General features: G+C 46.5%; 1 protein-coding gene across 2 annotated transcripts in view; it reads right to left on the bottom strand.

The window, feature by feature from the left end:
• TSPAN7 (tetraspanin 7) overlaps positions 1-23,791 on the bottom strand; it is a 192,583-nt gene extending 168,792 nt beyond the window's left edge. The window contains exon 1 of one of the 2 annotated variants that reach the window (XM_037902396.2): positions 23,479-23,791. In XM_037902396.2, coding sequence (XP_037758324.1) covers positions 23,479-23,559 — 81 coding nt within the window. In that variant the 5' untranslated portion in view covers positions 23,560-23,791. Of the gene's footprint in view, positions 1-22,598; positions 22,734-23,478 lie in introns of those variants that run through there. The other variant, XM_043538045.1, reaches the window with a different exon arrangement.
• Between the last annotated feature and the right edge of the window lie 497 nt (positions 23,792-24,288).

Raw genomic sequence — 24,288 nt, 5'->3', positions numbered from 1 at the left:
ATTCCAACAAACCAAACAAAGGTTCTAGTCCCCAAAGAGGACTACGTCCATACCAAGTTTCTGACTTCATCAGTTTTTAATGTAGACCTATAATCAAAAGTTTATTTAAAATTCCCTCCTGCCCTCTTTATTTATGTATCTACACAGGGAAAAGTACTCTCTCACTCTCCTGTAGCCCAAAAAGGGCTTCTCTAAGCTTCAAGCTGTTTTCAGGCAGAGAACAAGTTTGGAAAACTCTACCCCAAACCTGAACGTTCTTGAAAACTATCAGTGTGTGAAATTGAAGCATTAAATGGAAATTTCTGAAACCCTAACTCTAGTGAGTACTGACAGGTACTTGCTATAAGAAGGATTTCTATTGTGCTAAAGGGATACACTAGCAACCTATCTCTCTCGGTGAGCAATTGTATGTAGACCCTCCTTGAGGTGTTGTGTACAATTTTCTACCCACATACTATTATTTGTACTGTGGTAGTGCCCAGAAGCCCCAGTCAGGAACAGGTGCCTGAATTTTTTTTCCGCACACGGTCCCAAGACCTGGGCTTACGTAGGTTCCCCTTTTACACGCACAGAAGTGTTTAAGAACTGTGCGCCTGTGAAGTCAGCACAGAACCAACCACTTTCTAGCTTTAGGCAGAGGTAATTTCCCTCTTTTTTATATTGACAACATTCCACTCTCTCTCTCCTTCTCCCTCAGCTCCAGTACAAATGCATACATACACCCTGTCATAAATATAAAGGGAAGGGTAACCACCTTTCTGTATACAGTGCTATAAAATCCCTCCTGGCCAGAGGCAGCATCCTGTTACCTGTAAAGGGTTAAGAAGCTCAGCTAACCTGGCCGGCACCTGACCCAAAGGACCAATAAGGGGACAAGATACTTTCAAATCTTGGGGGAGGAAGGCTTTTGTTTTTTGCTCTTTGTTTACGTGGTTGTTCTCTCTTGGGACTGAGAGAGGCCAGGCAGAAATCCATCTTCTCCAACCCATCCTAATCCAAGTCTCCAATACTGCAACCAGGATAGATAAGCCAGGCAAGGCGGATTAGTTTATCTTTTGTTTTATGTGAATTTTCCCTGTCTTAAGGAGGTTTATTCCTGTTTTCTGTAACTTTAAGGTTTTGCCCAGAGGGGGATCCTCTGTGTTTTGAATCTGAATACCCTGTAAAGTATTTTCCATCCTGATTTTACAGAGGTGATTTTTACCTTTCTTTTTTTTTTTTTTAAATAAAATCCTTCTTTTAAGAACCTGACTGATTTTTCCATTGTTCCAAGATCCAGGGGTTTGGGTCTTTGATGGTTTTGGAACCAATTGGTTAGGATATTATTCTCAAGCCTCCCCAGGAAAGGGGATGTAGGGCTTGGGGGGAATACGTCTCCAAGTGGTCTTTTTCCCTGTTCTTTGTTTAAAATGCTTGGTAGTGGCAGCATACTGTTCAAGGACAAGGCAAAGTTTTTACCTTGGGGAAGTTTTTAACCCAAGCTGCTAAGAATAAGCTTAGAGGGTCTTTCATGCTGGTCCCCACATCTGTACCCTAGAGTTCAGAGTGGGGAAGGAACGCTGACACACCCTATCCTTTCCATTAGCTCCATCATGGCTTCTTTGGACAGCTTCTCAAGATTCACAGCCATTTGTCGATTAAGCCCATCACCTCACTATTCAGATGCTCGCTCTCCAGCAATGGGTGTGTTCCACTCTCTCATTGACAGAAGTTTAAAATTCCCTTTTTTGTTAGCCAGTGCTAACAAAAACTAAAACAGATGAATTAATTATTTCTTCAATTATTACAATTCAGTCCAGTAATTCAGGGGTTTTTTTAGGATTTAAAATTTGTTCCAAAAAACTACAAGACAGAGCATTTGAAAAACCTCCTGCAGAACACTAAAAGGAGATTACAGCAAAATTCACATTAATGGCATCATCTATTTTTTTTATTATAGCTTCTATTCCCAGAACTCAAAAAATAGCTCTGCTATGAAATAACTAATCTGATAAATCATGAACATGCTATGCTTCCTACTTTGCCTCTGAATTCCTTTGCTACAAGATAAAATGTAAGTGCTTTCTTCCCATAGCCCCAAAATTCTAATGAAAGCACATACTAACTGGTGCAAGAATCAGCCATCCACCCATCACCATAAAATGCAAGGTTAAAAAGGAAGATCTATTCTGTAGAAGGATGTCAAGGTGATCTCTTTAATCTTGTGAGGTGCTCACATACTATAGTAATGAGCACTTTGGCAATTCCTGTAATTAAATACAAATGTTCCTGCAGTATTGTCACTGATCCCTGACCACTTGTAGCCTCCTGTGTGGTCCTACAACTTGGATGTTCTCTTAAGGTTCCAGCATTCAGGCCTGCCACCCACTGAAGTCAATGGGAGTTTTGCCATTGACTTCAATTGATGCGGACCTGGGTTCTCAGGCCCCAATCCTGCAATGAGTTCCCCATGGGCAAACCTCTATGCCAACAAAGAACCACAAAGAAATCAAACAGCATCCCTGCATGATTGAGTGCATGGTTTGTACAACTGTACCTGCATAACCAACCCTTCTACTTACTCACTTACTCATTCATTTGAATGCAAAAATCCAAAGACACTAGAAGTCATGGGCATTTTTCAAAGTTAAAGAGACACAGAACCTATGATGGCAGCAGATAGACATCCATCCTTACCTACAGCAGAAGAAAAGACTAACTATGTAAACAATGTAAAGACTATGTAATCCCGTCACATAACTGCGGTCCTGCAAACGTTTAGTTGAGAGCAGTCTCACAGAGTTCAACACGACTACTCATGTGCATAAGTGAAGGGTTAGGGCCACAGAGGCATTGCAAGAATTTATAATTAAGAAGAGAGAAGATTTCTTGGCACACAATGTTAAAGATTTTTTTGCTGTTGAATATAGTTTCACACAAGAAACTATGGAATAAAACCAAGAATTTTGTGCATCTGAAATGTCATTATATCTTATGAGTACATTTGTATAAGCTTCTGAAGTTAGCCTAGGGGATCAAGAGCGGATGGGTTTTTTCACCCTTCCCTCCATATTATTTATTCATGAAGTATTGTAACATTTTGCAGGATAAAGGGAAGAGTCACAAAATTTAACTATCTTCCTCAGAAAAATGCTTTAGTATATAAATCTATTGAAATTTTATGTATTTTAGTCTTAAGACAAATAATTAAAGGAGTTAGTCAACTGGGAAACACTTTATAGGCAACCAGTGGAACCAGTTTCCAGTTTAGTTGCTGAATAAAATATACAAAATAAAGGCCTCAACACATGCATCATTTTAAAGTTACTTCTCTCTCCATCCCCTGCTACTGAAGGTCAATGCAGTGCTGTACTCTTGCAATTACCTGTACCTGCTCCTTGTACCACTGAAGTATGAGGATACCTTCTCTTTGTACCACTTGGAGTATGAGGATACAAATAAAACTGTTTTTCCCTCATTCCAATTTTTTCCCCAAGAGATTTTAAAAAATTGGCTCTTTGGAGTGGGAATGGGGGCTGACTAGGAGTTAGTACCTGAAATTGTTCGTTTGTCTGTCTTTAAGTTTTACTGATAACCTTTAAGCCCTATATAAAAAAAGAATACTCAGCATTAAGTCTGACAATCTGTTTTTAAATTTCATCCTGACTTGCCTCCTATTTGCTTGCGAAACAATGCCTATCATTTCCAAGCGGTCAGGAAAAATCTGGACTCAAGGAGTGGACTGTTTTCTTCTCGGAAGAGAACAAAGTAGATAGAGACTGAGCATATTCTTTCCTAGACTTGTTTTTTGTATTATTTACAGTATAAACAGAGCTCCTTATTGCTTTGACAGGAATGAATGTTAAACAGTAAAAGCACCAGCTAAACGTACAACTGTTCTCCAGAAAGCAGCTGTGTTCAATCCTTCAGCAAACCAGCAGTCTCTTTTTCAACTATCCCAACTCCTGTACAACCAAATGTCTCAAACTCTTCCCAAATACAAATTAACACCCTGTAAAAGCATGGGCTTGAGCTATCACTCATTCACCCCTCTGCTCCACCTAAAATCCATGCATCACTCAAGAAAAGTCATCACCATCAAACAGGTCCATGCAGGGTTGTCCAACTTCAGGAAGAGGGGAATTTGCCATTTAAAAAATAAGTGGGGAGGGGGGGTGAGTGGACAGGTTTTCATTCCATCTCTCAGGCAAGAGGTGCAGTAAATACCCAATCAATTAGTAACCATAGTTAAATGATAAACAGAGACTAAGTATTAGACTATTAACTCAGCCAATCAGTACCTTGGAACATTTCAAATAAGACTTACGTCTGTTATTATATTCATATTTTATAATGCTTTTATAATCATTATCAGAATTTGAATGGATGTCACTAGCGTGAAAGCTATTCAAAGGCAAATCTGTATCTACCCCATATTATGTAAGTTAACCAATCTTCTGAGACCACTTCCCTGCCAAGGAAGAGACTCATATGAGGTAAGAAGGTACAACAGGGTAGAAAAAGAGAGTGAGCACCTGGCTTATGCCTGAAACATCTTCGGTATGTTTAAGTCAGTCTCCATGTTTTAGTTCAATAGTTTTTTAGTAATTAACTAAGAATACATTTGTTTGAAATAACTATAGGGTTTGTAACACAACATAGCTAATCTTAACTAACACCTTTATTTTTTCTATTAACGGATACCATTAAAGAGGTTATACTGGGATACTTCCCTTTTGCTTGAACTATAATTAAGGTTTTGAGACCATACATTTAATAACAGCAGTATCAAGCAAAGCTGGATGAATACCACATAGCAGTGAATTTAAAAAGCAAGCTCTGGGGTTGTTTTTAACCCACTAAACATTTAAAAAAATGTTTATTTAATCAGTAGAATTCCTCCTAGGCTGCACTCACAAGAAAACACCATTATCTTTAATCTTTCATATATGTTAGCAACTATATGGAGTGCATATCTAAACAATGATACACTTTAAACCATCCGTGAAAGCGTTCAAAGACAAAAACAGAGTTTGACGGGGGTGGGGAGGTTTGTTTGAGTTTTGTTTTGTTTTTAGCTGTAATTTCTTCAGAATTCAGATAACCAACTCAGGCCTTGTCTACACTGGCAAATTTCTGCACAATAAAGCAGCTTTCTGCGGTGTAACTTCCGAGTTGTACACACTGCCAAGCCACTCAGTGCGCAGAAACTGCACAGTTGCAGCGCTGTAAAAAACCACCCCAACGAGAGACATACAGCTTTCTGCGCTGAGGCTACAGTGCCGTGGTGCCAGTGTAGACACTCTGGTCGATTACTGGCCTCCGGGAGGTATCCCACAATGCCTGTTCTCGCCTCTCTCGTCATCGGTTTGAACTCTACTACCCTGCCCTCAGGTGACCAACCATGAGCCCCACCCCTTCAGTTCCTTGGGAATTTTGAAAGTCCCCTTCCTGTTTGCTCGGTGACACGTGCAGTGGTCTCAGCGCATCTTTCCAGGTGGCCATGCCGGCTCCACGTACCAGGCGATCCTCCGCTTGGAGCAATGCCGAGCTGCTGGACCTCATCAGCATTTGGGGAGAGGAGGCTGTCCAGTCCCAGCTGTGCTCCAGCCATAGGAATTTTGATACCTATGGACAGATTTCACAATGCATGACAGAAAGGGGCCATGACTGGGACACACTGTAGTGTAGGGTCAAAGTGAAGGAGCTGTGGAACATCTACCACAAGGTGCGGGAAGCAAACCACCGCTCTGGTGCTGCGCCTACACAGCAAAGAGCTGGACACGATACTAAGTGGCAACCCCACCTCCACTGCGAAGGCCACTGTGGATACTTCAGTGGCTCACGTGCCAGTCGAGCGTGGACCAACCCAGGAGGAGGAAATCTTGGATGAGGATATGGAAGGGGAGGTGGAAGATGACTCAGAGGTCAGAGATGCATGTAGCCAGGAGCTCTTCTCTACCCCAGAGGAGGCTAGCCAGTCACAGCTGTTGGAACTTGGTGAAGCACAAACAGGAGAGGAGGCCCCTGGTAAGTGGTTTTGATTTTGGGAATCGCTGAAGTGAATTGCTGGGGGCAGGAGGGTTGCAGAAAGCAGGCTTGTGTCTGTATGATGCGCGTACCACCACATGCCTAGTCTGAGCGGCAGAACAGGGTGTTGATTGACTCCCTCACTTCATGGGAATCTGCCTAAGAGATCTCCACGAAACTTTCATGGAGATACTGGGCAATCCGCTGCTGCAGGTTCTTTGGCAGAGCTGCTTTGTTTCTTGTCCCATTAACGGTAACTTTCTCGTGCTGTAACGGGGGGCAGGGTGGGGGGAAGAGCCATTGCTGCACACAGGAAGCCACATAAGAGCCAGGGCAGAAGCCACAGTCTTGGAGAAGACCCTCCCTTGATTCTCTGCTCACCCTCAGTAGCGTGATATCTTCCATAATGAACACAGCCTGTGGAAAATGTGGAGCCAGTAATGATTATAAGGCCTGCCTACAGTGCTGGCTCTCCCCAAGAGCCACGTGCCCAGTGTACAGTACAGTCCTGGAACACTGATTTCCCCTGCCCTGCAGTTACTCACCATTCTGGGGGTCTTGTGGCTCATATGTGCTTGCCTGGGGTCAGCCAGTTAGTGACAGGTATGTGAAGAGTGGCTGTGTTCTAAGTCACTGAATCAGTGGTCTGTGTGTTGCAAACAATACTGCTTCTGTAAAATGTTGCATTTTGGCTTCACAGATATGACCTTGGGAGCCCAGCCTCCCTCTTTGTTATCGCTGGCTGAACGGCTGCGCAGAATTAGAAAGCGACCAGGAAGAACTAAAGAGGACTTTCTGCATGATGTCATGATGCACTCCGCGGCCGAAAAACAAGAATTGAAGGAGTGGCAGGACAGCGAGAAGAGGGACCAAAAGGAGAATGTAGCACGCCAGAATGAAGCGACTCTTTAAAGTTTATGGAGCGCCAAATGGACACACTCCAGGCGCTACTAGCACTGAAAACCGAGCAGCTCCGTGCCCGCCCTCCCCTGCAGCCGCTGTCACAAAACTCTTTCCCATGCGCCCCCCACACACCGCCAACACACTCTTATCAACCTCCTGGCTCCAGTCTGTACCTGCTGCATTCCACTCCTCCCCCATCACAGGCCAGCCCTGCGGACTCCCAGTAGCCACTGCACTCAACACCCGTCCCTCTGCAGGTTAGCCCTGCTGAAGTACAGTATCCGCTGCACTGTACTCCAAAGGAGAAGGTTGTATACGATACCTGGACATATACAAATCTGTCCCGGGACTTCACCTCCTCCTGGGACCCTCCCTTCTCCAATCCCCCTAAGTCTTGATGTGTTTTTTTGTTTCTCTCTCCCCTCTCGTGGTTGTTTTTTAATAAAAGAATTTTTTTTGGTTTGAAAGCACTCTTTATTCCATTAATGAAAGCAAACAGAGCCCTGCAAAGCAACAGGCAATTTTCTTAAATCTTCATAGTGCATCGTCTGCACCAATCACAATCATCTCCCAGCATTACAAGCACTGCACTCCTGAGCATAGCAACAAATATTAGTGGCTTTCAGCTTCAAATTGCTGCCTCAGGGCATCCCTGATCCTTATGGCTCCGCACTGTACCCCTCTAATAGCCCTAGTCTCTGGCTGTTCAAATTCAGCCTCCAGGCCACTGAACCTCAGCGGTCCAGCCCCGAGTGAAGCTTTCACTCTTCCCTTCACAAATAGTATGGAGCGCACAGCATGCAGCTATAAGCATAGGAATATTGTCATCGGCCAAGTCCAGACTCCCATATATGTAGCACCAGCAGGCCTTTAAACGGCCCAAAGCACACTGAACAGTCATTCTGCACTTGCTCAGCCTTTTGTTGAACCGCTCCTTGCTGCTGTCAAGGTGCACCCTGTATGGCTTCATAAGCCACGGCATTAAGGGACATTTCAACTTCCCTTACAGTGATCTTCTGGTCTGGGAAGAAAGTCCCTGTGTGCAGCTTCCTGAACAACAGGTCAGTATTCCAAAAGATGTGTACGTCATGCACCTTTCCGGACCAGCCTATGTTAATGTCTGTGAAATGCCCACGGTGATCCACAAGCACCTTGAGAACCATTGAGAAATACCCCTTCCGATTAATGTACTCGGTGGCTAGGTGCTCTGGTGCCAGAATTGGAATACGCATGCCATCGATCGCACCTCTATAGTTAGGGAAACCAATTTGTGCAAAGTCATCCACAATGTCATGCACGTTACCCAGGGTCACAGTCTTTTGGAGCAGGATACGATTAATAGCCCTGCACACTTCCATCAATACGAGTCCACTGGTCGACTTTCCCACTCCGAACTGGTTAGCAACTGATAGGTAGCAGTCTGGAGTAGCCAGCTTCTACAGTGCAATCGCCATGCGCTTCTCCACCGGCAGGGCAGCTCTCATTCTCGTGTCCTTGCGCTGCAGGGCTGGGGCTAGCTCATCACACAGTCCCATGAATGTGGTTTTCCCCATCCAAAAGTTCTGCAGCCACTGCTCGTCATCCCTGACATGCATGACGCTGTGATCCCACCACTCAGCGCTTGTTTCCCGAGCCCAAAAGCGGCGTTTCACTGTGGTCAGCACCTCCGTGAATGCCACAAGCAATGTCGTGTCGTAGCTACTACACGTGGCGAGATTAATGTCGAACTGCTCTTGCCTTTGTAGTTTAAGGAATAACTCCACTGCCGCTTGTGTTAGTGAGAGCGAGCAGCATATTGGTCAACAGTGCGGGATCCATTCCTGCAGACTGAAGAGTCAGAGCGCGCAGTACACAAACCGTTGAAAGACGGTGCCAAATGTGGACGGAAGCACAGGGATTGCTGGGACGCGAAGCAATGCATCACAGGGCTTTGGGACAGGACCCAGGATGCCCCACGACCACCTCCGCCTTCCTACAACTCTTAGAGGAGGAAGAGGAAAAGATGCTCTGTGGGATAGCTGCCAAGAGTGCACCGCTCCGAATACCGCTGCAAGTGCCGCAAGTGTGAACGTGCTATCACGCAGGCAGCTGTCAGTGTGAACACACAACAGCGGTTTCCCTTCAGCGCTCTCTGAGCAGCAATGTGACTGCCAGGGATGTAACTCTGCCAGTGTAGACATGCCCTGAATATCTACAGGATGACTCCTTTCCAGAAAGGTGGCTAATGGAGCTAACACACCGCCACCATAAAGTACTAGAATCTTAATTATAGGGACGTGAATGCATTTTCTAGATTATTTTCTCTTTAAAACTACCTGAAGGATATTTTTAAAACTGCAGCAGTAAGCAATATAAGAAGCAGTCTACGAGGGAAAAAAATGGGTTTTGGGAGAAAATTGTTGATTCCAGTAACCCTATTAGACATTCACAAAAAAAAGACTTAATGGCACTAATAATTCAAAGGCGCACACTATTACAATAGCAACGTTAATTCACTATAATACAGTTTGTGCTGCTGTATTGGAGGATAGATCAGTAATTGCATTATAAATTCTATTCCTCACTTGTTTGTCTTAGGGCTAGTCTACACTGGCAGCACTTTAACGTGGCTTGTGTGGTCACGGCAGAGCGCTGGGAGAGCTGTCCCAGCACTCTAAAAACCACCTCCACGGGGGGCGTAGCTCCCAGCACTGTCTACACTGGTACTTTACAGCTCCGAAACTTGCTGTGCTCAGGGGGTGTTTTTTCACAACCCTGAGCGAGAAAGTTGCAGCACTGTAAGTTGCCGGTGTAGACAAGCCCTTAGACTTGTTTCAGTGAAAGTTTCATGCATTTACAATTTTAGTACCTCAGAGAGAGATTTGCTACTGCTCTGACATTAATATGACTACATTTTGAAGAGAAAATTATACAAGTTTGTAACAGAGTACAGGGCTTTAAATTGCCTGTATGATCATATGGTTTGCACCAAGATGGACTGATTAAATCAAAGTGATTTAAATCACAAATTTTAATCATGATTTAAATCAGCAAATTGGCAATCCTGATTTAAATCATCGGTGTTAATCTTATTTTGCATTTGTACTTTTAAACTATTTTCCTAAATAAAAGGTTGATTCCCATTGGTTGGTAACCATTAAAAGATGTTGATTTGCGACTAAATACAGCTTTTGAACTAAATTTGGTTCTTCTTTTTGCTAACCAGGAAGATACACTATATCTATACACATTTATTTAAGCAATTTTGTAGCTTAATTTACATTTATTCAGATTCTTCATTTTTCACTTTTTTAATTTAAGTTAGAAAAGGGTAAATGACAACTTATTACTAGATTTTTTTTCCCGCTTGTGATTTCTCTCAAGCTGTATTTCGATAGAAACTAAAATTCAATTAAAATGCACCAAAACACCTTTTTAAAAAAATATATTAGTTAAATGAAACTACCTTAAATGTGACAGACACATAAGAAAAAAAGTTTATCAAAACATATTTTGTATTTAAAACTAACTGATTTATTGAATAAAGGAAGTATTATCTGTAGTTAGTGAATTGAAATGATTGTTTTAGTACAGGGATGGGCAAACTTTTTGGCCTGAGGGCAACATCTTGGGAATAGAAATTGTATGGCGAGCCATGAATGCTCACAAAACTGGGGTTGGGGTGTGGGAGGGGGTGAGGGCTCTGGTTGAGGGTGCGGGCTGCAAGGTGGGGCCAGAAATGAGGAGTTCAGGGTGCAGAAGGGGGCTCCGGGGCTGGAGCGGAGGGGTGGGGGTGAGGGCTCCGGCTGGGGGTGCGGGCTCAGGGGTGGGGCTGGGGATGAGGATTTTTGGGTGTAGAAGCGTGCTCCAGGCTGGGACCAAGTTTGGAGGGTGAGAGGGGGGATCAGGGCTGGGGCAGGGGGTTGGGGCATGGGGGGGTGAGGGCTCCAGCTGGGTGCAGGCTCTGGGATAGGGCTGGGGATGAGGGGTTTGGGGTGCAGGAGGGTGCTCCAAGCTGGGATCGAGGGGTTCAGAGGGCAGGAGGATGATCAAGGCTGGGGAGGGGGTTGGTGTGCAGGGGGAGGCTCAGTGGTGCAAGCTCCGGGCGGCGCTTACCTCAAGCGGCTCCCAGAAGCAACGGCATGCCCCTCCTCCGGCTCCTATGCGGCTCCACGTGCTGCTCAGTCTGCAGGCGCCACCCCCGCAGCTCCCATTGGCCACAGTTCTCCAGCCAATGGGAGCTACGGGGGTGGTGCTTGGGGCCGGGGCAGCGTGCAGAGCAGACCTCCTGGCTGCCCCTTCACATAAGAGCCAGAGCAGAGCCATGCCGCTGCTTCCGGGAGCTCCCCAGCTGGAGCGCCGGAGTGGGGCAAGCCCTATACCCTGCTCCCCAGGGGGAGTTCGAGGGCTGGATTAAAATGGCTGATGGGCCGTAGTTTGCCCACCCCTGTTTTAGTACCATGTCCTTCGAAATTTTAGAACTAGTAGGTCTCACCTCTCACACCTAGTTTTTATTCATAGATTGGAAGACGAAAACAAGCTTTCCTGCTTTTTAACTCCAATCAGCTTTTTAACTTTGAATGAACTAGTCACTGAAGTGACCTTGTTAAATAAAATAAAATGAAAAAATACTCTCTTTGCAACTGCAGAAGAGTCTGCTGAAGTGCTAAACCAGATTTTGACAGCAATAAACTCTGATTCCAGCTGCTTAGCCAGTGACTACCACCAGGTTCAATGATCTGACTTTCTTTAAAACTTGACAATAAGCAGCAAACATATACTGTTGTCATAATTTAAAATAGGTTCATTTTTAAAAAATAAACCTGTATTTAATTTTAAATAAAATCCATTTTTAAATGATTGATTTTTATCCATCCTGGTTTGCACAGCCTTAAAAGCTGTCCCTGCAATTTTAGCTCTCCCTATCAGGGGTTCTCAAACTAGGGGTCAGGACCCTTCAAGGGGTCATGGGGGGTCACGAGCTGTCGGCCTCCACCACAAACCCCACTTTGCATCCAGCATTTATAAAGGTGTTCAATATATAAAAAAAAGTGTTTTTAATTTATAACGAGGGTCACACTCAAAGGCTTGCTATTTCATACAATCTTAGAATAACAGGGTTGGAAGGGACCTCAGGAGGTCATCTAGTCCAACCCCCTGCTCAAAACAGGACCAATCCCCAACTAAATCATCCCAACCAGGGCTTTGTCAAGCCTGACATTAAAAACCTCAAAGGAAGGTTTCACTCCAGTGCTTCACCACCCTCCTAGTGAAAAAGTTTTTCCTAATATCCAACCTAAACCTCCCCCACTGCAACTTGAGACCATTACTCCTTATTCTGTCATCTGCTACCACTGAGAACAGTGGTATATAAATCCATCCTCTTTGGAACCCCCTTTCAGGTAGTTGAAAGCAGCTATCAAATCCCCCCTCATTCTTCTCTTCCGCAGACTAAACAATCCCAGTTCCCTCAGCCTCTCCTCATAAGTCATGTGTTCCAGTCCCCTAATCATTTTTGTTGCCCTCCGCTGGACGTTTTCCAATTTTTCCACATCCTTCTTGTAGTGTGGGGCCCAAAACTGGACACAGTACTCCAGATGAGGCCTCACCAATGTCGAATAGAGGGGAACGATCACATCCCTCGATCTGCTGGCAATGCCCCTACTTATACAGCCCAAAATGCTGTTAGCTTTCTTGGCAACAAGGGCACACTGTTGACTCATATCCAGCTTCTCATCCACTGTAACCCCTAGGTCCTTTTCTGTAGAACTGCTGCCTAGCCATTCGGTCCCTAGTCTGTACCATTCAGACCCTAGTCTGTAGCAGTGCATGGGATTCTTCCGTCCTAAGTGCAGGACTCTGCACTTGTCCTTGTTGAACCTCATCAGATTTCTTTTGGCCCAATCCTCTAATTTGTCTAGGGCCCTCTGTATCCTATTCCTACCCTCCAGCATATCTACCACTCCTCCCAGCTTAGTGTCATCTGCAAACTTGCTGAGGGTGCAGTCCACGCTATCCTCCAGATCATTAAAGAAGATATTGAACAAAACCGGCCCCAGGACCGACCCTTGGGGCACTCCGCTTGATACCGGCTGCCAACTAGACATGGAGCCATTGATCACTACACGTTGAGCCCGACGATCTAGCCAGCTTTCTATCCACCTTATAGTCCATTCATCCAGCCCATACTTCTTTAACTTGCTGGCAAGAAAGGGGTCACCAGTACACAAGCTTGAGAACGATTGCCCTAGACCAGAGGTGGGCAAACTATGGCTCGTGGGCCACATCCGTCGTGCGGGACCATCCTGCCCAGCCCCTGAGCTCCCGGATGGGGAGGCTAGTCCCCAGCCCCTCCCCCACAGTTCCTCCTCCCCCGCAGCCTCATTGCGCTGCGCCACCGGCGCTCTGGCCCGCTGCTCCAGCCGGCCAGGGCGGCGGCGTAGCTGTGAGCTCCTGCCACTCTGAGTGGCGTGGTAAGGGGCAGGAGGTCCCAGGGGGAAGTCAGGGGACGGGGGGAGATTGGATGGCGCGGAGGGTCTGAGGAGGGAGCGGTCAGGGGATGGGAAGCAGGGGGATTGGATAGGGGGTGGAGTCCCGGGGGACGGTCAGGGACGGGGGTGTGGATAGGGGTCAGGGGCGGTTAGGGGACAAGGAGCGGGGGGGGCTGGAGCATTGGGGGTTCTGAGGGGGGCAGTCAGGGGGTGGGAAGTGGGAAGGGGAAGAGGCCAGGCTGTTTGGGGAGGCACAACCTTCCCTACCCGGCCCTCCATAAAGTTTCGCAACCCGGATGTGGCCCTTGAGCCAAAAAGTTTGCACACCCCTGCCGTAGACGGAGGAATGCTTCTCAGCAGCTGAATGCAGAACAAGGAGGGGACTTTGACTCCACCCCTGCTCACTGCTTCTGCTAATTTCCATACTAGATGGAGCTACAAAGCCACTCCCTTTCTCCATCCACTGACCTATTTTGTTAAGAAGATTAGGGGATGTGCTCCTGCTTCATCTTATAGAAGTCTGTCTCCTCCTTCCCCTTACACCAAAGAGGCTCAAACCTTTTCATAGCATGGCCCACATTTGAATACAGAGGACTGCTTGGTAAGCACCTACCCCTCCCATTCAAGATCATGTAACATTCCTGTGGCAACTAGAGCATTTTCCTACATGGAAAACTAACATGAGAAAAGTAATATATTTTTAGCTGTTTTTTAATGCAATTTAGCAACTGGAAGTAAGGAGAAGCCAGCCAGCACCATGTGACCAGTTTGAGGACTTCTGCCCTAAACACAAGAGCAGCTATCTGCTCAATCATCAGGCCTTAGACACGCTGTTGTACTGGGATCCATTAATGCTGAGCGTGGGGAGAGGATTGATTTTTCAAGTAACCAAAATTTAAAAATCAGTCCACTCCAAGTGCGGTATCTTTGTCTCAATTTTAGGCCTGCTCTACAGTATGCGGTTATTTCAGAATTAGCCGAGTTACCTCAAAATAAAACTGGTTCCGTCCACACGACCAAACCAGTTTTTTCAATTTAAAGGACTCTTTACTCCGATTTCTGTACTCCACCTTGGCAAGTGGAGTAGCGCTCAAATCGAGATCGCACTTCTGGGTTACAGGTACTGTGGACACAATTCGATGTTATTGGCCTCCAGGAGCTATGCCAGAATGCTCCCTTGTGACCGCTCTGGACAACACTCTGAACTCTGATGCACTAGCCAGGTAGGCAGTAAAAGCCCCAGGAACTTTTGAATTTCCTGTTTGGTCACCATCAGCACAGGTGACCATCAGCACAGTCCACCATCACAGGCGACCATGCAGAGTCCACGCAGTCCCGGATTCGCAGACGAGCTCCAGCATGGTCCGAATGGAAGGTACTGGATCTCATTGTATGTTGGGGAGACGAATCTGTTATGGCAGAACTACATTCCAAAAAAAGGAACACAAATGCGTACGCTAAAGTCTCCAGGGCCATGACGGAAAGAGGCTACTCCAGGGACACAGAACAGTGTCGTACAAAAATCAAGGAGCTCAGGCAAGCGTACTAAAAAGCCAAGGAGGTGAACAGGCACTCTAGGTCATAGCCCCGTACATGCCACTTCTACCATGAGCTGCATGCAATTATGGGGAGTGACGACAATACTACTCCCCCACTGTCCATGGACACCTGCAATGGGGGAGTAGCATGGAGGGAGGAGGATGAGTTTTTGGAGGACAAAGAGGAGGAGAAGGACAGTGCACAGGTGGCAAGTGGGGAATCTGTTTTTCCCCCCTAGCCAGGAACTATTCTTAACGCTGGAGCCAATAGCCTCCCCCTACTCCCAAAGCATGCTCGTGGACCATGACCCTGGAGAAGGCACTTCTGGTGAGTGAGAGCTTGATCGGAGCCATGCGGTGGGGGGAAACCCAGCCGCGCTGGGCTGTTCGCGTTTAGTTTAAAGGGCTCATCCCTTCTCAGAGCCTCATCGGAGCCCTGCGGTGGGTGGGGAGCGGGGAAGGGTGGGGTGTGAAGCGATCCTCCCAGAGAGCCCGCAGGCTGCCTGCAAGCTGAATTCTGTTGCCTGGCTGCTGCCTGCAAGCTGAATTCTGTTGCCTGGCCGCATGCGATGGCTTACTCACACCAAAGTGGCAGGCACTTCAGTATAAGAGGCAAAATAAGACCTTGTACAGAAAGAACATGTGCTGTGTACTGCGAACTGCGTGTTTCACTGAGAAACAGTGTTCCCTTTGTTCTCTAAAATGTATCTTTTAAAATACTACCCTCCCTTTTTCTCCCCTGAAGCAGGTACAAATGTTTCAATGCAGTCCCTGTCTACTCCGTCCCAGAGGCTGGTCCAGATTAGAAGGCAGAAAAAACAAACTCGGGACGACATGTTTCCCGAACTCATGCAGTCCTCCCGCACTGATAGGGCCCAGTTGAATGCGCAGAGGCAAACAACTGTGGAGTCACGTAAAGCGTTACATGAATACGGAGAGAGGAGGGACGTGTGCGATGAGAGCAGGCAGGATGCTATGGTCAAGCTCATGGGGAAGCAAACTGACATGCTCCACTTTATGGTGGATCTAATGCGGGAAAGGCAGCAAGACCACAGACTGCCGCTGCAGCCCCTGAATAACCACCCTCCCTCCTCCCCAAGTTCCATAGCCTCCTCACCCAGATGCCCAAAAATACGGGGGGGAGGCTACGGGGACCCACACAGTCAAACCCAGAGGACTGCACAAGCAGCAGAAAGCTGGCATATCCTAAATTTTGATTTGGTTTCTGGACTTGTCCTTCCCTCCTCCTCCCACCCCCCAACCCAATATCCCCCTCCCCCATCTAGCTTCTGATTTCTCTCATACCCTGGCCAGTCATGAAACTAGCTTTCAAAGCTTCTCTGATGTGCAGCGCGCCCTGCTGCAATCTTCTAATTGCCCTGTTGTCTCACTGTGTGAAACTGGCAGCCAGATGAGTTGCCTCACCCTGCCATAAATGTCTCCCCCTTACTATCACAGATATTGTGGAGCACACAACAAGCAGCAATTACAATTGGAATATTGGTTGCACTGAGATCTAACCGAGTCAGTAAACTGCGCCAGCGTGCTTTCAAACGTCCAAACGCACATTCTACCACCATTCTGCACTTCGCTCAGCCTATAGTTGAACTGCTCCTTACTACTGTCCAGGGTGCCTGTGTACGGCTTCATGAGCCATGGCATTAAGGGGTAGGCTGTGTCCCCGAGGATAACTATAGGCATTTCAACATCCCCAACAGTAACTTTCTGGTCTGGGAAGTAAGTTCCTTCCTCCAGCTGTTCGAACAGACCAGAGTTCCTGAAGATGCGAGCGTCATGCACCTTTCCTGGCCATCCCACAAGGGATGTTTCACCGACATCATTGTGATCCACCAGTGTTTGCAGCATCACAGAAAAGTACCCTTTGCGGTTTATGTACTGGCCACCCCGGTGTTCCAGAGCCAAGATAGGGATAAGCGTTCCGTCTATCGCCCTGCCGCAGTTAGGGAACCCCAACGCATTGAAGCCATCCACAATGGTCTGCACATTTCCCAAAGTCACTACCCTTGATAGCAGCTGGTCAATGATTGTGTTGGCTACTTGCAGCACAGCAGCCCCCCACAGTAGATTTCACCACTCCAAACTGATTCCCGACTGACTGGTAGCTGTCGGGAGCTGCAAGCCTCCACAGGGCTATGGCCACTTGCTTCTCAACTGTGAGGGTAACTCATTTTGGTGTCTTTGCGCTTCAGGGCAGGGGACAATAAGTCACAAAGTTCCATGAAAGTGGCGCTACACATATGAAAGTTTCTCAGCCACTGGGAATCATCCCATACCTGCAACACTATGCTGTCCCACCAGTCTGTGCTTGTTTCCTGGGCCCTGCATCGGCGTTCCACAGCATGAACCTGGCCCAACAGCACCATGATCTCCCAATCACCACATGCCGTACCGTCTGTGTCCATGTCCTCCTCAGTATAGTAATCACGCTGTCGTCACTTCCTCGCCCGGTTTTGCAGGTACTGCACATACTGCTGGATAACGCGCGAGGTATTTACAATGGTCAAAACTGCAGCGGAGATCTGATCGGGCTCCATGGCTATGGCGCCTGCACAGGTAATGCTGGAAAAAGGGCACGAAACGTAGGAGAGCAGAGTGGCAGCGGAAGCTGTGCTGTTTGGTTCACAGTAGCCAAACAAAGGCTGAAAATGGTTGTCTTCTGTGGCTTTCACAGAGGTGGGAGCCCAGGACAGACAACATGGAGACGCTCGGAAGCGTGGCAATAGCGGGAGAGCAGACTTGGCGGCGGAAGCTGTGCTGCTCGGTTCACGATAGCCAAGCAGAGTTGACAGCGGAAGCGTTCGATGAGGAAGAGAAAGAGTAGATAGTACAGATTACATAGGAATACGAAAGGAAATGAGAGATGGATTCATAGTAGCAGGAGAGCAGCAGTGCACCGTCTGCTGAAAGCAGTATGGCGTCTGCACACCAAAAAGGCGCAAAACGATTGTCTGCGATAGCTTTCTAACGAAACACACCCAGAAACACCGGTGAGAATGTTTTTGCCCCATGATGCACTAGGAGCTTAACCCAGAATTCCAATGGGCGGCGGGGACTGCGGGAACTGTGGAATAGCTACCCACAGTGCACCGCTCCGACATTCGATGCTAGCGCAATCCACCGAATTCACGCACTTTAGTGGGGACACAGAAAAACCAAAAGTATAAAATAGCTTCCGAAAATTCGAATAGAATAATTTCGAAATAATTTCGTATTGTAGACGTACCCTTAGAAAGTGTATTAAAACCTGGTTTAGTTCTATGAATGGTAAATGTTAATCTATTTGAAATATCTCATCCATTGAAGTTGGTTGCTCTTCCATTCAATGGTCCATATTTTAAACATACTTTTATGAGCACCAGGTTTGCAAGGATTTATTTCCTGCTTACATATTTTTTTTTTAAAACAGGGTTTGCCTTCAAGCTTGGGATGCCAAGAGTTTCCACTTTTCTGTAGTGTTCTTTTCAGAATGGGTATCAAATGAGTTAACTTGTCTCGAGTGTTACTCAAGGGTCACACATTTGCACCTTTAAAATGTAATAACTTTGAGCAATAGACAAAACCTTGTCTTTCACAGCAAAGTAACCGGAACACAATCAATCCCCATTTTCTTAAGACTCCCTCCCAAAAGACAAAGACATAGAAAGACCTGGACCGGTAATTCTTTTACTTGGGTGATGCCCAAATGCACTGCAAAGGTTTTGGAGTGCTATCATATTAGGAGCATACATTTAAACATACAACAATTTAAGACACAAGTTAATAAATGGATACCTAGAGAATTCTCTCCTCTACAGAAAATCCATTTTGAATTCTAATGCAAAAACCTTTTAAACCAGAAAATATCTAATTTCTTTGCAATCTACTTGTACAGAACAGGAAAGGAGAAAAATAAAAGGTAGATAATAGAACAGCATGGCTTTTTGCTGCTTTTTCTGAAACTGGTGCTTGCACTGTAGAATCCTGATTAGGAAAGATGTGGTTGTTGAATTTTTATTACAACTTCCCTTATAGACTAAAACCAGTAACCCTAGGCATTCAAATGTACTATGAATAAGAATACATATAAGCACATAAGCTTTTTAATCTCTGCTTTGGAAGTTTTCTGCCATGCTCACATATTTACAGAAAAGGGGGTTGGGGGAGGAAGCTATCAAAAAGTCAACATTATTAAGTAAAACTGATTTGGAAATGAGTGGGCTAGATACAGTATGAAATCAGAGTAAAGTAACTCTTCATTAACACCCTGCAGCTCTGCTACTGTTAAGACAGCAGTCTCACTCAGTGTTTCTACTAGAAACCCTGATTTTCAGGCACCTATCCCATCAATAAAGCTTGCTCTAAAATTAAATTTAGAAAATAATCACTCACAGTGGGAAACATTTTGGATATTTGATGTCTTTAAAAAAGGGAAATTCTATTAAGAGAACTTTTGAACGTTGTACTTCATATGAGTATCAAAAAAAGTGTATTGGTTTTAGCCAATTGGTTTCTGCCCTTCGCCCCCCCCAATGTGTAACATCCCTGCCAGTCATCTGAAGGGTCCCCACACATTTCCCCTTCTCTCCATTGCTCCCTTCCTCAAGGTTTTATACTGCAACCCCCATGTTCATAGCTACAATAGACCAGGCAGCTCATCAAAAGCCAGATGGACTGACTGCAGTTGAGTGATACAGGACTTTCCTCCTCATGAGTTCAGCATCCTGCCTCACAGTCATCTGAGGGAGGCTTTTATTAAAATAAAACTTTGCAAGCCATTCATTCATAACATTGGTCTATTTGCTTGTGACAGTGAAATAAAAATCTCAGATATGCACTTTAGAAAAGTAGCTGGTTTTCGTATTTATTGTGTCTTCAGACCCATGGATTGAAACAGGGGCCAGTTCTCTGATCTACATGGGCCTCTATGCTGCTCCACTGGCATAAAGGTATGAAAATGGCACCCCAGGAAATACCCCAACATAAGATGGTTCCCTGGATGCACAAAGTTGTCCCAATGGCTCTACACTGCAGCATCCAACATGCTGTTGAGAGGGAGGGGATGTGGCCATAACACACTATCTTCTTGATATTTTGACAATAGGCCAGTTCTGCTCTAATTTATACCAGGAGCCAAACCAAGCTTAGTTTTTACCCCCCTGAGTTCCTAGGCCAAGTGAAGAGCAGAGCAATGAATAATCAGGTTCTGTGATGGGTGCTCTGTCTCTTTAGTAGACTGTCTGGGGTTTGTTTTCCCCTTTGAGATTCAGTTCTGCTCAACCCGGGATTTCTACTCTTGTGTGACGCGTGTGTGTGTGTGTGTAAGTGAATGTGATGCCAATGAAGTTGGAAGAGCAGTAGATTTTTGTTTATTGTTGCAGTATTCTCTCTTTCGTTATTCTTTCTATCCTCCCCAAGAAACAAGGAAGAAGGGAAACAGACAAATGCATAATTTTGTGTAAATGTTGGAGACTGTCCAGTTTCTAATGCCTGGAAGAGTCATATTAGCCAAACCTTGTTGGGGGCAGAGATGCTACTGGTTAGCAAATGAGAATCGAACGACTTGTTTAGATAAGAAAAAATTGGTATAACCTCCCTTCCTCCCCTGGTGTAGACACAAATGGGGCAAAAAGGATCTTACCAGCAGGACATACATCAAAAAAATATTTACTGGGGATAAATCACGTACCTGCATGGCTGGTGTTACACCCTTGTAATGAGTCTACTCTGGAGGTTTGCACCAGTGTAGTTATATCTGTATTTAGTTTTGTTTGTTTTTATTCTGCGGACTAACACAATCTTTTTTGTTGTTGTTCAAATCTGACTCGCCTGGATCACTATTTTTCTTTACAAGCCAACCCTGTTGCCTAGTCTCTATCACAGGCCTGCAGATTTTTTTAAACAGGATTAGTGCTCATGAAATGTGCTGGCTCGACTGGCCTGCAGATTTAAGTCTTTTGTTTATCCAGAGCACACGGATAACAGAGACCTAGTGGTTACCATTATAAAGGCAACATTTGAAAAGGTACAATGTATTCACCAGGGGTTTTGCAGTTATTCCGTAATTGTATAGGGGGAAAGGTATTCTCTTAGATCCTACTGTGTGATAATTGCTGGGAAGAACAACTTTTTCATTTATGACAACAGTACAAACTTCATCTATTTGCCTGAGCCCTGAGCAAAAGGAACTACTTGTAGGCATGAGAGAATAATTCAGTTTTACTGCCCATTTAAATCACCAGGCCCTTCGGTTGTGGGTGCCACCAAAATTGCCAAACAATGTTAACAAAGGTGGTGGGATTTAACATGGACGCTACCATAACAATGGGTTAGCAGATTAAATTCAGTGGGGAGGGGTCTTTTGAATGAAGCATATAAATTAACATAAGAAAAATGATGTGCACTTTGAAAATGCAGAGCATTAGTTATGTGCTCATGGTTATTACTGTGAATGGGCAATTTCTATTTAGAATATAGCAAGTGGAATGATGTAACATCTAGTTACTGTATTTCAAAGAGACTGCATATTACAGAGTTATTAAAATGGTAATATACAATAAGCTTGTATTAATATGAAGTGACAAGCATGTTTCAGCATATTGTGTCAATGAAGTTCAGATTAAGATCTCTACTAGTACTCAGTGGGGCCATTATACTGTATCGTCATCATGTACCATTAAAGAGAGTCTTTAATCTGCAGATCATTGCCAGGATATGCTGCTCATGTCAGCGATCTGCTGAGTAAAAGATCAGGTTGCTATGAAAATATCAACCCCCTGGGTATGTTTAAAAATCCAGGGCCCCCATTACTCAATCATTATACCTCATTAATGTATCTGGGTCAAAAAGAATTAGTTGCAAGATTCTGAATTTGGTTATAAAACACATGACAGACACCATGACACAGATAAAGTCAGAAAAACATGCCACTGGCTTTTGTTAGGAATCTAGCCCGACCAAGTACCCACTATGTTTTTAATTTCAATAAATATTTTTAAATTACCAGTTTATTTTCACATAAGATACTTGCTTTTCTGAGTAGCTGCAAGCTAAGCCAGAAACACAAACCTGAAGGAAACGGTCAGAGGAAACCCACAGAGTAAAATCACAGAGAAATGCTTTTCTCTCCCCCACCTTATACACACTCCACAATGGAGACATGGTGGCCAGCAACAGCCAACAGGTTTGCAGTTCCTCACCACCAATATCAGCATTGCAAGTTATGCAGTATCAGCATAAGAGATTCGCAAGGGTGATAAAAAAGAAAACATGGTTGTTGAAATGTCTTATCCCTGTGCATAGCTGCCCTGCTTCAACAGCAGGAGATTGGCTTCAGATAAGGTACAAACCATGGGAAAGTGCAGTCGCTTCACCTGACATGCACTGCTAAAAAACTGAAATGTACAAATATGATTTATTCTCTACATGGCATAAGCTTTCTGTAACACAGACATAACAACTCCTGTGAATGAGTGCAACAATAAAGTTGATCATGCTAAATGCACACGGCACTTACCAAAAATATGATTTGAGGGGTGGGCAGTAGAGGGAAGATTGGTGAGCAGCCTCCAAAATACACTGGGTACCAGCCAAAAAGGGGCTGACAGCTTTTTCACAGAAACCCATAACGTGCTACTGACTTTAAAATAGCAAACGAAGCCCAACCTTATAAAATTCCTACCTGCTCCTTCCCATGATATTTCATATTACATTCCCCTTCACAAATGGGCTGTGCATACTTCAGAAGGGAGACGGAGAACCAACAGGGCTGTGCCGCTATGGTTAAAGCATCCCATTCCCCCTGTACCGGTGCAGCACGCATCAAGCATCTCATGTATAAACACCAGGTTAGTCTGCAACAAGGGCCCCGCTAGTCAATATCATGTTTTTGGCCCCAGGCTGCCATTCAGAAGCCCCTTTGGTAATAAGCAGGGATACCCAGCTCCCTTTGCACAGGAGCAGCAGCTGGGTCCCCACCTCCCTGTGTATGTTTGGCAGGCAACGGGGGGCGGGGGGGCGGTGAGGCTGTCATGAACGTGTGGCCAGCAGCCTAGGAGAGGCTACAGAAAGGCATAGGGCTACCTTTCTAACAGCAGGGAAATCACAGTGGGAGCAAACTTCAGATCCGAGATGCAGCTTATCGCATGTAACTACCCCACCAGCGCAGCCTGCTGCCCTGAGACACAGGGACACCGAGAGAGGGAACCAGCAAGGCACAGAACGACAGACACACGCAGCCCCAGTAACCCGCTCGCTCGCTGCCTTTGCTCCTGTGGGTGGTGGTGGGGCGGCGGGGAGGGGGGTTCAGCCCAAACAAAAACAAAAAATCTGGGACCAATCCGAATATGCCCCCAACGGGCAAGTCAATGACACCCTAGGACGCGGAGCCGAGGGAGGCGCCGGGCACCTTGCAGGAGGAGAGCCCACCCGGGCGTTTGCGCAGCGAACCCGAGCGGCAGCTGCGGCGGCGGATCCCGGCGCAACGCACCCAATATAACCCCCCTGGCCCCGCACGCCCCCTGGTGCGGGGGGCTCACGCCGCGCCCCCAGCCCGCACTCACCCAGAAGACGAAGGAGTAGATGATGAGCAGGGTTTTCAGACACGTTATCACGGGTTTGGTCTCCATTCTCCTCGATGCCATACTACTGAGGGCCCGGCTGCTGGGGGAGGGGGCGGGAAGGGGGGGGCTCAGCGCTCGGCTCGCTCCAGCCTGCGGCTTATCCGCGCCGCCTGCCCCGCTCGCCGCTCAGTCACGGCGCCGCCGCCCGCCCCGCCTCCTGCCCGAGCCCAGCATTGTGGAGTCACAGCCGCCGCCGGGAGCGCGGCGCGCTGCCTGCCCAGCCCAGCCCAGCCCGGCGCGGGAGGGAGGGAGCCGCACACGCGCCCCCTGCTGCTGGGCCCGGCCCCTGCCGCCAGGCTCGGGGAGCGCGCCGCTCCGCGGTCCCAGCCCCAGCCCGCTAGCCCTGCGCCTGGTCTCCCCGGCCGCGGGACGCTGCCTGGGCAGGGGCGGCGGGAATTCCGCCGGATGAAATCCCATCCGCACAAGTGCCGGGCACCGGGGTGAGCTCCAGCCAAGACTCTTCAGGGAACTGGCACATGAAATTGCAAGCCCAAGAGCAAGGATTTCTAAGGAATCCATATACTCAGGGTTCGTACCGTCGGGCTGCAGGGATTGCAAATATGTACCTTATATTTGTATATTATATTCTAGTAGCTATATTTAAGAAAGGGAAGAAAGTGATTCAGGAAATCACAGGTGCCGGCTTCCAACTTTCCCTGGGGGGGGCTCAAGCCCCCACTCAGCCCCCCCGGCCCCACCCCCAAGGCCCCACCTACAGTTGACAGGTATCCCGTTTTGGACCAGAATGGC

Source organism: Chelonia mydas, chromosome 1 (genome assembly GCF_015237465.2).
Source record: "Chelonia mydas isolate rCheMyd1 chromosome 1, rCheMyd1.pri.v2, whole genome shotgun sequence".
Classification (NCBI taxonomy): domain Eukaryota; kingdom Metazoa; phylum Chordata; order Testudines; family Cheloniidae; genus Chelonia; species Chelonia mydas.
The sequence above is the reverse complement of the archived record's forward strand: the minus strand, read 5'-3'. Positions and strand labels throughout refer to the sequence as shown.